This window comes from Rhinoraja longicauda, chromosome 34 (assembly GCF_053455715.1).
Source record: "Rhinoraja longicauda isolate Sanriku21f chromosome 34, sRhiLon1.1, whole genome shotgun sequence".
In the NCBI taxonomy this organism is placed as follows: domain Eukaryota; kingdom Metazoa; phylum Chordata; class Chondrichthyes; order Rajiformes; family Arhynchobatidae; genus Rhinoraja; species Rhinoraja longicauda.
Genome location: NC_135986.1, coordinates 1,446,184 through 1,462,045, shown reverse-complemented (window position 1 = coordinate 1,462,045; position 15,862 = coordinate 1,446,184). Strand labels below are relative to the sequence as shown.

The window sequence follows — 15,862 nt, the reverse complement described above, 5'->3', positions numbered from 1 at the left end:
GCTCTAATTTGTTTCATTGGGTTGTTTAAATTAATACTGATTAGCTAATTGATTTATTGCATCGTATGGGAGGCGCATTCCCAATCTCGTTGTACCCCTGTACAATGACAATAAAGATATATTGTATTGTATGGGACGAGCTGCTGGAGGAGGAAGTTGAGGCAAGTACTATCACAACGTTTAAGAAACGTTTGGACAGGTACATGGATAGGACTGGTTTTGAGGGATATATATGGGCCAAATGCAGGCAGGTGGGACTAGTGTAGATGGGGCATGTTGGCCAGTGTGGGCAAGTTGGGCTGAAGTGCCTGTTTCCACAGAATAACAGAACTTTATTGTCATTCGGTATAAATACCGAACGAAATTTCAGCAGTCACAAAACACAGCAAAAAAAGAAAAGAACACAGGACACACGACCCCAACACAAACATCCATCACAGTGACTCCAAACACCCCCTCACTGTGATGGAAGGCAACAAAACTTCCACTCTCTTCCCCCCGTACCCACGGACAGGCAGCTCGACCCCTGCCGAGGCGACCGACACGCACAGCCCCCGCAAGGGGATGGAAGGCCCCGCGGCCGAGCCGCACCAGGCACTGAAACGTCCCGCGGCGAGCCGCGCCGGCGATGTTTAAGTCCAGCGGCCGAGCGCGCCGGGCGATGGAAGGCCCCACGGCCGCGCCGGGCGCTGCTAAGTCCCGCGGCCGAGCCGCACCGGGCACTGAAACGTCCCGCGGCTGAGCCGCGCCGGCGATGTTAAGTCCTGCGGCCGAACCGCGCCGGGCGATGGAAGGCCGCGCCGGGCGCTGAACCGTTCCGCGGCCGAGCCGCACCGGGCAATGGAAGGCCCCGCGGCCGAGCCGCACCGAGCGCTGAACCGTCCCGCGGCCATACCGGGCGATGGAAGGCCCCACGGCCGAGCCGCGCCGGGCACTGTTAGGTCCCACGGCCGAGCCGTGCCGTCAATGTTAAGTCCAGCGGCCGAGCCGCGCCGGGTGATGGAAGGCCCCGCGGCCGAGCTGCGCCCCGGGGAAGAGACCTAATAAAAGAAATGTTTTCCCCCACCCCACCCGCCTCCCCCCCCCCCCCCCCACACATACACAGCCAAAAACAGAAACAAAAACCATCCCAACACCGACACAAACAAAAAAAAGGAAAAAAAGATAAACAGACTGCCAGAGAGCCGCAGCCGTTAGGCGCCGCCACACGTGATGCTGCATCACTCTATGACACTTAAATGTCCATATTTACTATAGACCTTTGTGAATGCACCAGTATTGCTGATTATTTACTTCTTATATTGATCATCATTATATTGATTTGAGTCTTTTGTGTTAATGGACCTGTACTGGTACTGCAAATAAGAACCTAATTTTTCTGTTGCAAGTACATATAATTGAACTCTTGTCTCTCGAACCTTGTATGGTGTGGTCTAGAGTTTTAAAGCTTCATGGAACACTCATAGTGAGTTTCGGATGTTATTTTGATCCTGTTGTGAGATTTTGGAAAAGCCGTACAGTTCTTTTTTAAAAAGTTGGGCGCGGCGGTAGAATCGCTGCCTTACAGCGCCTCCTGCTCCAGAGACCCTGGTTCCATCCCGACTACGGGTGCTGTCTGTACGGAGTTTATACGTTCTCCCCGTAACCTAGTTGATTTTCTCCGAGATCTTCGGTTTCCTCCCACACTCCAAAGACGTACAGGTTTGAAAGGTTAATTGGCTTGGTATATAAGTGTAAGCTTGTCCCTGGTGTGTGCAGGGCAGTGTTAATGTGCAGGGATCGCTGGTCGGTGCGGAATCGGAGGGCCGAAGGGCTTGTTTCCACGCTGTAGCTCTGAACTAAACTACCCATAATTACTTGTGTAGGAAATAAAACTGCGGATGCTGGTTAAAATTGAAGGTAGACACACAATGCTGGAGTAACTCAGCGGGTCATGCAGCATCTCGGGAGAAATGGGTGACGTTTCGGGTCAAGACCCTTCAGACCTCAGCAGGTCGGGCAGCATCTCAGGAGAGAAGGAATGGGTGACGTTTCAGGTCGAGACCCTTCTTCGGACTGATGTCAGGGGAGGGGGCGGGACGAATGTAATACTCTTAATTACTGTTAAGTAATACAGTTAAGATCTGTGTTCTGCCTCCCCGTCAGGTCCGAGGGTTAACGGACACCCGAAGATGGAGCGCCATCTTGCCGGCTACGAGAGCTCGTCCACACTTCTGAGCAGCGAGTTGGAAACGACCAGTTTCTGTGATTCAGACGAGGATGACGCAGCCAGCAGGTAGACCTCACAGTGTCTCCCCGTCCACTCTATCCAGACCTTTCATCATTCAATGTTCGCTTTGGTTTATTGCCACGTGTACCGAGGTGCAGTGAAAAGCTTTTGTTGCGTGCGATCCTAGTCTGAAGAAGGGTCTCGACCTGAAAAGTCACCCATTCATTCCTTCTCTCCAGAGGTGCTGCCTGTCCTGCTGAGCTACTCCACCATTTTGTGTCCATCTTCAGTAGAAAGACAATACATGATTACAATCGAGCAATTTACAGTGTATGATAAGGGAATGACGTTTAGAGCAAGGTAAAGTCAGCATAGTCCAATCAAGGATAGTCCGAGGGTGCTCCGGTTTCCTCCCACACTCCAAAGACGTACAGGTTTGTAGGTTAATTGTCATCTGCAAATTGTCCCCAGTGCTAGTGTACTGAGTGATCGCTGGTCGCCATGGACTCTGTGGGCCGAAGGGCCCATTTCCAAACAATCTCTGAAGTGTAAAGGTAATGTTTGTCCCTTGGAGCATGCTCAACCCATCAATAAGATCCTGGCTGCTTTATCGGGACATCTATCTGGGCCGCATGGTGGCGCAGCTATAGAGTTGCTGCCTTACAGCGCTGGAGACCCAGGTTCCATCCCAATTATCGGTGGTGTTTGTACGGAGTTTGTACACCCTGCCTGTGACCACGAGGATTTTCTCAGAGATTGTTGGTTTCCTCCCACACTCCAAAGACGTACTGATTTGTAGGTAAATCGGCTTGGTACAAGTGTAAATTGTCCGTAGTGTGTGTGTGTGTGTGTGTGGGATAGTGTTACTGTTCGGGGGTCGGCACGGACTCATTGGGCCGAAGAGCCTGTTTCCGCGCTGTATCTCTAAATTAAATCTGATGAAGATGTAAGTAGGAGGCGATGAATGAGGGGAGGAAAAACTGCTGGAACAGAAGTAAACCAGAAAAGTCTACCGTGGCAACCCTCTGTGTGCTTGGGGTGGATGGAGACGGAGAGAGACGGTGGGATTCTCTGAGTTGGCAGCATGGGTTAGTCGGAGTTTCTGCACCTCGTTTGATCTTCTCTCCTCTCCCCAGGTTCAGCAGCTCCACCGAACAAAGCAACACGTCCCGGATCCTGAAACGCCACCGCCGCAGGCGGAAGCAGCGGCCCCCTCGTCTCGAGCGGGTAAGACCACCGCACGCACAGACACTCCGCAAACAGGGCCTCGCAAATCAAAAGTACACTTGCGGCGGCACAGTGGTATTGTTGTTGTTTTACAGCGCTGTCTGTACGGAGTTTGTACCTTCTCCCCGTGACCTGTCTGGGTTTTCTCCAAGATCTTTGGTTTCCTCCCACACTCCAAAGACATACAGGTTTGAAGGTTAATTGGCTTGGTATAAATGTAAATTGTCCCAAATGTGTGTGGTTCAGTGTAAATGTACAGGGATCGCTGGTTGGTGCGGACTCGGTGGGTCAAAGATCTTGTTTCCACGCTGTAATCTCTAAACTGAACTACACAAAAGTTGTCTTTGCACTTCAGAGATACAGCGTGGAAGCAGGCCCTTCAGCCCACCGAGTCCAAAGCCCATACACTAGTACTATCTTACACACTAGGGACGCTTTACAATTTACAGAAGCCAATGAACCTACAAACCCGCACGTCTTTGAGATGTGGGAGGAAACTGGAGTACCCGGAGAAAACCCACGCAGTCACAAACTCACAGGGAGAATGTGCAGCACCCGCAGTCAGGATCAAGCCTGGGCCTCTGTGTTAAAGCCAATCCACGCTCTGAAATTACAAACGCCGTCAAACACTGATAGTAAAGACACAACTTTATTACTCCAGTGGGAGTCAGTGCAAGTATGGTCATGTACTTGCCAGCTCCTCACGGCAGTCACACTCCATTATTTTGTGCACCGGCAGTATATTTATACATGAGTAGTCACGGGTCCAGCTAATCAGCACATTTCTGCACCAGTTCTTATTGTCTTGAACAGACTAGTTGTTCTCCGCAGCACTACTTGGTATTGGGCCTTTCTCCCTTAGTCACAACACCCTCTGCAGTTATGCAAAACAACCTGTTATACTTTAGCTAGCAATTCTAAGTAAGTAAAGCAGGCTCACCACGCGCAACATGCAATCTGTACACATGAACTCTTAATCCCCCATCCTCCTCTACACGTGGAACTGTGAGGCAGCAACTCTACCCACTGTACCGCCTTGATATGGAGGCAGTACCCCTCTGTTGCATATTGGTACAGAACAGGAGGAGGCCATTTGGTTCATTCAAGTTCCCAGTGTAGCTGCCCCTTCCCCAGAGCCATGAAAATGTAGCCTTTTACTTTGTATCTCTGAATATTTAACGCAATGTAATCCAATGTGTAAATCATGCTCTATTTTCCAACCGCTGGATATTAATCAATTCTGTTCAATCCGTGATCTCCTGAGTGCAAACGTGTCTCCTCGTGTTGAAAGCCCTTAGGGTTTGTAATAAAGTGGAGTTAGGCGTTCGCCTTAAACTTTTCCTTTTCTTGGTCAGACGTCGCTCTCCTGATTGCAGGTCCTCTGCTCTCTCTGATCCCTCGTGTCAGACTTGCACCTTCGCCAAATTCTCTTACAGATGCAGCACCGAAACAGGGCCCTGGGCCACCGAGTCCACGCCGACCAGTGATCACCGCGTACACTAGGGACAATTTACACAAGCCAATTAACCTGCAACCCTGCACGTCTTTGGGGTGTGGGAGGAAACCAGAGCAACCGGAGAAAACCCACGTGGTCACAGGGAAGACATACAAACTCCGTACAGACAGCACACTTAGTCAGGATCAAACCCGGGTCTCTGGCGCTGTAAGGCAGCAACTCTACCTCTGCACCCTAATGTGAACAGCAATAGGCTTGACTGTAATGTTTCCTTCTGCCCACTGGTTCATGTCATAGGAGCAGAATTGGACTATTCGGCCCATTGAGGGTTCTCTGTCATTCCCGTACAGGTTTGTAGGTTAATTGGCTCGGTAGAAATGTAAAATTGTCCCTAGTGTGCGTAGGGTATCGTTAGTGTGCAGGGATTGCTGGTCGGCGTGGACTCGATGGGTTGAAGTGCCTGTTTCCGCGCTGTATCTCTAAACGAAACTTCTGTGTGAATGATGTGCTGGAAGGCTGGCGTTGTTGGTGGGCATGGAGTGTGGTGTCGATGGGTTTCAGCTGCTGTTGCCCTGCCTCTAGTATGACCTCTTCAATTTTTTTTGAACCCTTGCAGGCCTCGTCTTTCAGCAGTGTCACCGATTCCACCATGTCCCTGAACATCATCACAGTCACACTAAATATGGGTAAGTGGTCGCCGTGAGTCCGGGACTGAAAAGTCTGATCTTGGCCCAAGGAGATGTGCAATTTCTCGCTGTGTATGAAGGAACTGCAGATGCTGGATTGTACCAAAGATAGACACAAAACACTGGAGTAACTCAGCGGGACAGGCAGCATCTTTGGAGAAAAAGAATAGGTGATGTTTCGGGTGCTTGACCCGCCGAGTTACTCCAGCATTTTGTGCCTACGGTGTAAGATATTCTCATATCGGGCCGGTATCTCGCACATTCACTTCCTCTCGGAGGCCTTGACGTCTGTTGGTCCAGCAAAACAGATCATCCAGAAAGGACCTGGAACCAAAGATGCTGGGAAATCGACGGTGGAACTGTACTGTACAAGTGTGTCCTCACCAATATCTCGTGCAAGTCTGTTTGAACGCTGCTCAGTGTCCGGATAATCGAGAAAATGCCGTCAAGAATCGAGATGTTGTCAAGCTGAAAAGTGTACTGCCAATATTTACGAGGATGTTGTAGGACTCGAGTGCCTGAGCTACAGGGAGAGGTTGAGTAGGCTGGTACTTGGCGCGATGGAGGATGAGGTGTATAAAATCATGAGAGGAATAGATCGGGTAGATGCACAGAGTCTTGCCCAGAGGAAGTGAATCGAGTACCAGTGGACATAGGTTCAAGGTGAAGGGGAAAAGATTTAATAGGAATCTGAGGGGTACGTTTTTCACGCAAAGGGTGGTGGGTGTAATGTTTAAGAACCAGGCAGGTACATGGATAGGACAGGTTTGGAGCCAAACACAGGCAGTTGGGATTAGTGTAGAGGTGACATGTTGGTCGGTGTGGGCAAGTTGGGCCGAAGGGCCTGTTTCCACGCTGCATCACTCTATGACTTGTGTTCCACCATCTGCAGAGAAGTACAACTTCTTGGGCATCAGTATTGTTGGTCAGAGCAATGAACGAGGGGATGGAGGGATCTACATCGGCTCGATCATGAAAGGTGGAGCGGTGGCAGCGGATGGGAGGATCGAACCTGGCGACATGCTGCTACAGGTAACTGAAGACGAGTCACGCTTCCCCCTCCTTCCCCGGGTGCAAATGTACAACACTGGAGAGCAAAGCTGTGAGCTGAGAGGGGGAAAGTTCAATGGAGATGTGCGGGACAAGTTGTTTTTTACACTGTCTCCCCCATCTATGCTGCTATTGTGTTCGATAAATCACCGCAGTCAGATGACAGTTTGTTTGTTTATTTATACAAAAAAAGATGAAAACAAAACAAAATAACAATAAAATGAAATGAACGATAAACCTATACTCAACTCAATGAATAAATTCTCATAAACAACACAAATTGAATCTTACATGTTGAAAAGGAGTAGGAGGAAGTAATTTGATTCACTGGGTATTTTATTACACTACCGTATAAGGCACATAGACTCGCGTATCCCTGTACACACTGGCAAACACAGCAGAGCAGGCCGCACTATGTTCCTGTTCCCTGTACACACTGGCATACACAGCAGAGCACACCGCACGATGTTCCTGTCCCCTGTACACACTGGCAAACACAGCAGAGCACACCGCACGATGTTCCTGTCCCCTGTACGCACTGGCAAACACAGCAGAGCACACCGCACGATGTTCCTGTCCCCTGTACGCACTGGCAAACACAGCAGAGCATGCCGCACGATGTTCCTGTTCCCTGTACACACTGGCAAACAGCCGAGCATGCCGCACGATGTTCCTGTTCCCTGTACGCACTGGCATACACAGCAGAGCACGCCGCACGATGTTCCTGTTCCCTGTACACACTGGCAAGCACAGCAGAGCACGCCGCACGATGTTCCTGTCCCTGATCACCTGGCACCGTTTGCAACACGGCTGGACCTCCCTCCTCCTGGAAGGGCGCCCGACACCAAGCTTTATGGCATTTCTTATCTGAGCAGATAAGATAATCTCTTGCACAGAGCAGGGGACCAGAGGACATAGGTTCAAGGTGAAGGGGAAAAGATTTAATAGAAATCTGAGGGGTAACCTTTTCACACAGAGGGTGGTGGGTGTACGGAACGAGCTGCCAGAGGTAGTTGAGGCTGGGACTATCCCAATGTTTAAGAAACAGTTAGACAGGTACATGGATGGACAGGTTTGGAGGGATATGGACCAAGCGCGGGCAGGTGGGACTAGTGTAGCTGGGACATGTTGGCCGGTGTGGGCAAGTTTGGCTGAAGGGCCTGTTTCCACACTGTATCACTCTATATTTGCCACTACCCCCTCCCCGAGCCAACCATAAGCCCCCCACTGTCTGCAACGTTTCTGTGCTACCAGCAGAGACTGGTCCACCCAACTGTTGCTGTTGTTTTGCTCAACAAAGCTACACTTTCCCATGGGCTGACCGGTGTGAACAGAGTCAAACTTGTGTGATAAGAGTCAGACTTTCTCAGTCATCAGACGCAGTGTCTCTTGTTTTCAAGGGGTTTGGAACGCTGTGTTGCTAATCTAGCTGACAACTCCACTTTATCTGAAATTGTCTGTTTTTTTACAATACTGCCATGTACAAAGTCCAGTGCAGGCACTTTATATGTTTGAGGGTCGGGCGGGACATGTCCTCCCACACCCACAGCCGTTTCTTCTGTCCCCGCTCCGCAGGTGAACGACATCAACTTTGAGAACATGAGCAACGACGATGCAGTACGGGTTCTTCGGGAGATCGTGCACAAGCCTGGGTAAGTCGTGCCTGGTCCTCCTACCCACTGGAAGGCACAGCTTAGCAGCCCTTTTAGTTTAGTTATTTGTCACGTACTAGAACAACATTTACTTTAGTTTACCTTATTGTCATGTGTACTGAGATACAGTGAGGAACTTTTGTTGCGTACTATCCAGTCAGCGGAAAGACTCGTCATGATTACAATCAAGCTGTCCACAGATGCAGGGTAAAGGGAGGTGCAAGATAAAGTCCAGTGAAGTCTGATTAAAGACAGTCCGAGGGTCTCCAATGGGGTAGATGGGAGGTGAGGACCGACAGCTCTCCAGAGTTGATGTGGAGAGGATGTTCCCACTAGTGGGAGAGTCTAGGACCAAAGGTCACAGCCTCAGAATCAAAAGACGTTCCTTTAGGAAGGAGATGAGGAGGGATTTCTTTACCGGAGGGTTCTGTGGAGGCAAAGTCAGTGGATATTTTAAAGTTAGAGATAGATAGATTTTTGATTAGTCCGGGTGTCTGGGGTTATGGGGAGAAGGCAGGAGAATGGGGTTAGGAGGGAAAGATAGATCAGCCATGATTGAATGGCAGAATAGACTTGATGGGCCGAATAGCCTAACTCTGCGCCTATCACTTATCTAATCATCTAAGAATAACTGTTAGTCGTATTGTTGAACCTGATTGAAGCAGGTTTCACATCTGGACCTGTGAGTGCATGACCTCTTCTCGGCCTCCCTCTCGTGCTTTGTGTTGCTGGCTCTGTACTGTGTTCGGCGGTAATCCGTGTGCTTTTCCTGTTTTAAGGCCAATCATTTTAACAGTTGCCAAGTGCTGGGACCCATCGCCTCAGGGTTATTTTACATTGCCCAGAAGTAAGTATCACACCAGCTGTCAGGAGACTTAACTTTTCACTGCCTTTAAGGAGCAGAATGTTCCGTGCCACCCCAGTCGGGTTTTATTGGTGGCTTATGTGTAGGTGACATTTTAATGGCCCAAGTTCAGAACGCTAGGTGACTTAACGATGCCATCAAGTCAGAGGAGGCGTGATTTAGATACAGATCTAAGCATAGCCCGCACGGTCCCATCAAACGTTCCCACGTTAGTGCATGCATGGGGTAGATGCTAATCAAATCTCACGGCATTGTCCTGGTAAATACTCCAGAGGTAGTCTCAGTGCGGCTTTAGATTCAGAGTAAAGATTATTCTACACTGTCCCATCAAACGTTCCTAGAGCAGAGGGGGCTCAGTACAGTTACAGTAGATTTATCTCAGCACCGTCCTGTCACAAACTCCCAGGGCAGGGACAGCAATTGCTATTGAGGGAGTGCAGCATAGGTTCTCCAGGTTAGTTCCCTGACTGACCTATGGTGAAAGAATGGGCTTATATTGAGGTTGGTGGGTGCCTGAAACCCCTGCCCAGGGGTGGTGGTGGAGGCAGATACAATAGTGGCGTTGAAGAACCTTTTTGTAGGCACAGGGGTATGGATCACATACAAGCAAAGAATCTCAACTGGGGGGATCGCGAAAGAACCGTCAACAACCGAGTGAGGTGGAGGACATTTGTCAATGGTCTATACTCCCTAGAGGAGCCAAGGGCTTAAGAAGAAGACAAGCAAAAAAGTTTAGTTTAAGAAGATAGACACAAAATGCTGGTGTAGCTCAGCTCAGAAGCCTGATAATAATAGGGAAGAAGCTGTTCCTGAGATGGAGGTCCTTGCCCTGTGACGTGACGAGAGACGGGATGCTGAATTAGGACAGCCCCTGTCCCACGGGACATTTGAAGCGTTCCCATGCAGAGTGCAGGCACGGTGTGGGTGGGGAGTGGGAAACATGCGAGGAAAGGCCCACGTATCTGCGGTACATCGCTGCGTTGCTGCATGCTTCAGTCGCAACCTTTGGTGAGCTCCAGTGTTGATCATTGTTCTTCCTCTGTGCTTCTACTTGTCTCCCCCCACCCCCTCCTCTCTACAGGTGCCCTTCCCTCATTGAGATTCTCTGTGCCTCTTTCCGTAGATGAGCCCATCAGGCCCATTGACCCAGCGGCCTGGGTTTCCCATTCTGTGGCGCTGACGGGAGCCTACCCAGCTTACGGTGCCAGTTCATCCATGAGCACCATAACTTCCAGCAGCTCCATCACTGAAACCGAGCGTAAGTCACTCCCTGCTGCTGCTGCTGCTGCCGCTGCCGCTGCCGCTGCCGCTGCCGCTGCCGCTGCCGCTGCTGCTGCCACTGCACTGCTGCTGCTGCTGCTGCCGCTGCCGCTGCCGCTGCCACTGCCACTGCCGCTGCTGCTGCTGCTGCTGCTGCTGCTGCTGCTGCCACTGCTTTAGTTTAGTTTTTAATTTTGGTGATACAGCACAGAAACAGGCCCTTCGGCCCACCAAGTCCACGCCAACCAGCAATCCCCGCACATTTACATCATCCTACACACTAGGGACAATTTACCTTTATACCGAAGCCAATTAACCTACAAACCTGCCCGTCTTTGGAGTGTGAGACGAAAAACATGTCCCTGCTGGTTTGGTTTACCTTTGAGCCACAGTGCGGAAACAGGCCTTTCAGCCCAACAGGTCCATGCTGCCCCGTGATCACACCGTACACTAGCACCAAGGACAATTTGGACAGAAGGTTGGTGGTAAACAATGACCTGATGCACTGAAGAGCCTGCTTCCGCACCGCATATTTCTATGACCGTGGGTCAACTTGGTATGTATTGGAAGGATATAGAGGTACGCATCACACTCACAAGCACTTCGGCCCAACAAATTATCTCCGTGACCAAGGACTCAAGAACAAAAGGCCACAAGTCTAACGGCGCCAGAGATCCGGGTTCAATCCTGACCACAGCACTGTCTGTGCCAGCTGTACGTTATCCTGGTTTCCCATCTTACACACCCCCTTACACTAGCTCTATCCTACACACTGAAGCCAAATAACCTACAAACATGCATGTCTTTAGAGTGTGGGAGGAAACCGGGGAAAAACCCACGCAGTAATGGGGAGAACGTACAAACAGCACCCGTAGTCGGGGTAGAACCCGGGTCTCTGGTGCTGTGAGGCAGTAGCTCCATCACTGCGCCACTCTGCAGCCCTGACTACAGATATCTGATGGGTGTCTGTAGATAGCAAAAACCAAAGTCCTTTGTGCGACTAAAGTCAGTCTCTGGCGTTTACCTGATTTATTCTTCGTTGATGGGTATTGTGGTATATGAAGGTGACCAGGATAGTAGATGACCCCGATCTCTGTCCAATCCCATTGTGTGACGGCTTTTCCCCCATCTCTCCACAGGAGGGTTTGACGACTTTAACCTGTCGATCCACACGGACATGATGTCGGTAGCCAAAGCCATGGCTTCACCAGAGTCTGGTCTGGAGGTTCGGGACCGGATGTGGTTGAAGATCACCATCCCCAATGCCTTTTTAGGTAAGAGTTGTTTCTGTACCCGCCGTGTTTGTGCCGATCGGGACACCAAGCTAAACTAGCCGGCGCGGACTCGATGGGCCGAAGGTTGTTTCTGCTCTGCATCTTTAAACAAACATACACATTGTGAAAAGAGCACTTGTATCTCCCATTTACAACTCGCAACCTGTTCATTACGGCCCAGGATTTGGCTCGATGCCGAAGGCAAATGAAAAGATATCCCTTCAAGTGAAGCATATTCCACACAGGTTGCCCAGACTATCACACAAACCAACCTCCCTTCCATCGACTCCATCTATACCTTACACTGCCTCAGCTAGGCCAGCTGCATCATCAAGGACCAGTCTCACCCTGGCCACTCCGTCTACGCCCCTCTCCCACCGGGCAAAAGGCACAGAAGAGGGAAAACGACACTTCCAGATTCAGGGACAGTTTATTCCCAGCTGTTATCAGGCAACTGAGTCATCCCACCACAACCAGAGAGAAGTGCTGAACTACTATCTACCTCTTTGGTGACCCTCAGACTATCTTTGATCAGACTTTATCTTGCACTCAATATTATTCCCTAATCATGTATCTATACACCGTAAAAGGCTTGATTGTAATCATGTGTTGTTTGTCTGCTGACTGGATCGCACACCACAAAAGCTTTTTACTGTAACTCGGTACAGGTGGCAATGAACTGAGCATAAAGGTTGTGTGTTTGGCAGGTTCTGACGTGGTGGACTGGCTCTACCACCACATCGAGGGCTTCCAGGATCGCAGGGAGGCTCGGAAGTACGCGAGTAACCTGCTGAAGGCCGGCTTCATCCGCCACACGGTCAACAAGATCACCTTCTCCGAGCAGTGCTACTACATCTTTGGTGACTTCAGCGGCTGCGAGAATTGTGAGTGTGGGGGAGAGACTCGGGCATGGAGTGCTCTGCTTTGGCTACCTGGGGCCGAACACTCTCAAAGCAGAGTGCAGAGTGGTGTGGAACAGGTTCAATGTGAAGGAAGGAACTGAGGATGCTGGTTTACACCGAAGATAGACACAAACAGCTGGAGTAACTCAGTGGGATGGGCAGCATCTCTGGAGAGAAGGAATGGGAGTTGTTTCAGGTCGAATGGATTGACTGGGAATATATTCACTGGAATTCAGAAGGGTGAGAGGGGATCTTAGAGAAACATAAAATTCTTAAGGGATTGGGCAGACCAAGGAAAAATGTAGGAAAAATGTTCCCGATGTTGGGGGAGTCCAGAACCAGGGGTTACAGTTTAAGAATAAGGGGGTCGGCATTTAAGACTGAGATGAGGACAAACCTTTTAACCAGAGAGTTGTGAATCTGGAATTCTCTGCCTCAGAAGGCAGTGGAGGCAATTCACTGGATGTATTCAAGAAAGAGTTAGATATACCTCATAGGGCAAACGGAATCAAGGGATATGGGGAGAAAGCAGGAACGGGATACTGATTGTGGATGATCAGCCATGATCACAATGAATGGTGGTGCTGGCTCGAAGGGCCGAATGGCCTCCTGCACCTATTTTCTATGTTTCTTCAGACAGAGTCAGAGGAGAGGGAGACACAGAGATATGGAAGGGTGAGGTGTGTCTATCTTCGGTGTACACCAGCAGCTGCAGTTCCTTCTCACTCACCACCGAGTGGAAGAGAACTGCAGCAGTCGACTATCTGCGCGGCGCTGACTGCCTTTGTCCTCTCTGCAGATCTGGCCAACCTGTCGCTGAACGACAACGACGGCTCGAGCGGTGCCTCTGACCAGGACACACTGGCCCCCCTCCCACACCCTGCCACTACCCCCTGGCCTATCATGCACTCCTTCCAGTACCCCTACCCACCACCCCACCCCTACTCCACACAGCCGCCCAGCTACCACGAACTCACCACCTACAGCTACGGCGGAGGCGGCAGTGCCGGCAGCCAGCACAGCGAAGGTGAGCTGAGAAGGAGGGAGGGAGGGGGAGCTTGTTGGGGGTGAAGGAGTGGGGCTGCCAGCACAATTAAGGGGAGCGGGGTTGGGGAGAGAAAGCCAGCACAGTAAAGGTGAGTGGGAAGGAGGGGACTCTGATGGGGGGGAGACGGGGGGAGCCAGCACAGTATAGGTGGGGCCAGCCAGCACGAGGGAGGGAGGTAGGGCTCTGGTTGGGTGGGGGTGGGGAGACAGCAAAGCACAGCAAAGGTGAGTGGGGGACAACCAGCACAGTGATGGTAGTGGGGCAAGGGGGAGAGCCAGCAGTGACGGGGAGGGAGGGGACAGCCAGCACAGTGATGGGGAGGGAGGGGACAGCCAGCACAGTGATGGGGAGAGGGGACAGCCAGCACAGTGATGGGGAAAGGGGACAGCCAGCACAGTGATGGGGAGAGGGGACAGCCAGCACAGTGATGGGGAGGGAGGGGACAGCCAGCACAGTGATGGGGAGAGGGGACAGCCAGCACAGTGATGGGGAGAGGGGACAGCCAGCACAGTGATGGGGAGAGGGGACAGCCAGCACAGTGATGGGGAGATGGGACAGCCAGCACAGTGAAGGTAGTGGGGCAAGGGGGACAGCCAGCACAGTGATGGGTAGAGGGGACAGCCAGCACAGTGATGGGGAGAGGGGACAGCCAGCACAGTGAAGGTAGTGGGGCAAGGGGGAGAGCCAGCACAGTGATGGGGAGAGGGGACAGCCAGCACAGTGCTAACCTCCCCCATGCGTTTGCAGGAAGCCGGAGCAGCGGGTCTAACCGCAGTGAGAGTGAGCGGAGGGGATTGAAGGACAAGGACGGCAAGGCGGTGGAGTCCAAGTCGGGCAGCGGCAGCGAGTCGGAGGTGTCGACGCGGAGCGGCGTGCGGCGGGACGGGGCCGCCAGCGAGCGCTCTGGCCCCATCAGCGAGCTGAGCCACCGCAGCCACCATCACTCTGCCGTGGGCAGTGTGCGCTCCCACCACTCCGCTCCCGTGCACGCCTTCCCACCGCCTGGCGTCCCCCTGCAGTACAACCCCCTGATGGTGATGATGGTGCCTCAGCCCCCCTCCACCGTGCCCCCCGGAGCCCCTCCCGTCCGGGACCTGGGCTCGGTGCCCCCCGAGCTGACTGCCAGCCGTCAGTCCTTCCACATGGCCATGGGGAACCCCAGCGAGTTCTTTGTAGACGTCATGTAACGGAGACTGACCCTGAGGCCCCCTCCTCGCACAGGGACGGGACCACCGAGACCAACACCGACTGGCGCTGGAGAAGCCCCCCAGACAAGTATTTTAACACAAACTGCGTTTTAGTATAATTTAATTGAAGTATAATTAACAAGTGCAATTCTAGCCTTTTTTATCCTTTTTGTATTATAAACCAAGACCTCCACTCTAAATCTGCCTGTGGTGTTTGTGGTGCAAACGCCGCTCCCAAATCACCACCTGGAGAAATAACCTTCAAACCAGACCGGGCGGCAACTACCCCACAAACTCCCCCCACCGGGAGTTCTGTGCCCACAGGGTCGGAAGGGCAGCAAGGCCGCCAGCCCCCCCCCCCCCCCCGCCTTGCAGATAAGACAACAAAGTGCTGGAGTAACTCGGCGGCTCAGGCAGCATCTGTGGACGAAAGGAACAGCTGATGTTTCGGGTCGAAACCATTCTTTTAAATAACTTTTTTTAGAACACAAGTATCTCGATTATGTTTTTTTGGAATGTTTTTTGAAGAAAGCAATAATCAGTTCATTAGTGCAAGATTGCGATGATTTTTGTTTCTTAAAAAAAATAAAATGAAACTTAGTCTTAAGTCTTTACAGCAATGCTGAGTTTGTCTCTCTCCCCTTTGTCCAACCACTATCGACACGTGGAACACATCAGCCAGTTTAGTTTAGTTTGGCAATACAGCACGGTAACAGGCAGCATGATCAATGCCCACTAACACTATCCTACACACACTCGGGACAATTTACATTTATACCAAGCCAATTAACCTACAGACCTGTACATCTTTGGAGTGTGGGAGGAAACCGAATATCTCGAAGAAAACCCACGGGGAGAACGTCCAAACTAAGTACAGACAGCACCCGTAGTCAGGGTCTCTGGCGCTGTAAGGCAGCAACCCTAGCGCTGTGCCACCCTGAGGTCTCGAGTTTATAATCACCTGTCGGGCTGTGGAAAGCCCTCGGATGTGGAATTCTCTCCTGAGGTGATTCACTGGCGGCAAATCAAAGAACGTTTGACACAGA

At 51.3% G+C, this 15,862-nt stretch overlaps 1 protein-coding gene across 1 annotated transcript in view; it reads left to right on the top strand.

The window, feature by feature from the left end:
• LOC144609279 (uncharacterized) overlaps positions 1-15,429 on the top strand; it is a 43,775-nt gene extending 28,346 nt beyond the window's left edge. The window contains exons 9-19 of the mRNA XM_078427708.1: positions 2,146-2,275; positions 3,346-3,436; positions 5,509-5,578; positions 6,471-6,610; positions 8,204-8,280; positions 9,060-9,127; positions 10,269-10,403; positions 11,545-11,679; positions 12,387-12,563; positions 13,381-13,608; positions 14,377-15,429. Coding sequence (XP_078283834.1) covers positions 2,146-2,275; positions 3,346-3,436; positions 5,509-5,578; positions 6,471-6,610; positions 8,204-8,280; positions 9,060-9,127; positions 10,269-10,403; positions 11,545-11,679; positions 12,387-12,563; positions 13,381-13,608; positions 14,377-14,816 — 1,691 coding nt within the window. The 3' untranslated portion in view covers positions 14,817-15,429. The remainder of the gene's footprint in view (positions 1-2,145; positions 2,276-3,345; positions 3,437-5,508; positions 5,579-6,470; positions 6,611-8,203; positions 8,281-9,059; positions 9,128-10,268; positions 10,404-11,544; positions 11,680-12,386; positions 12,564-13,380; positions 13,609-14,376) is intronic.
• The last annotated feature ends 433 nt before the right edge of the window (positions 15,430-15,862 follow it).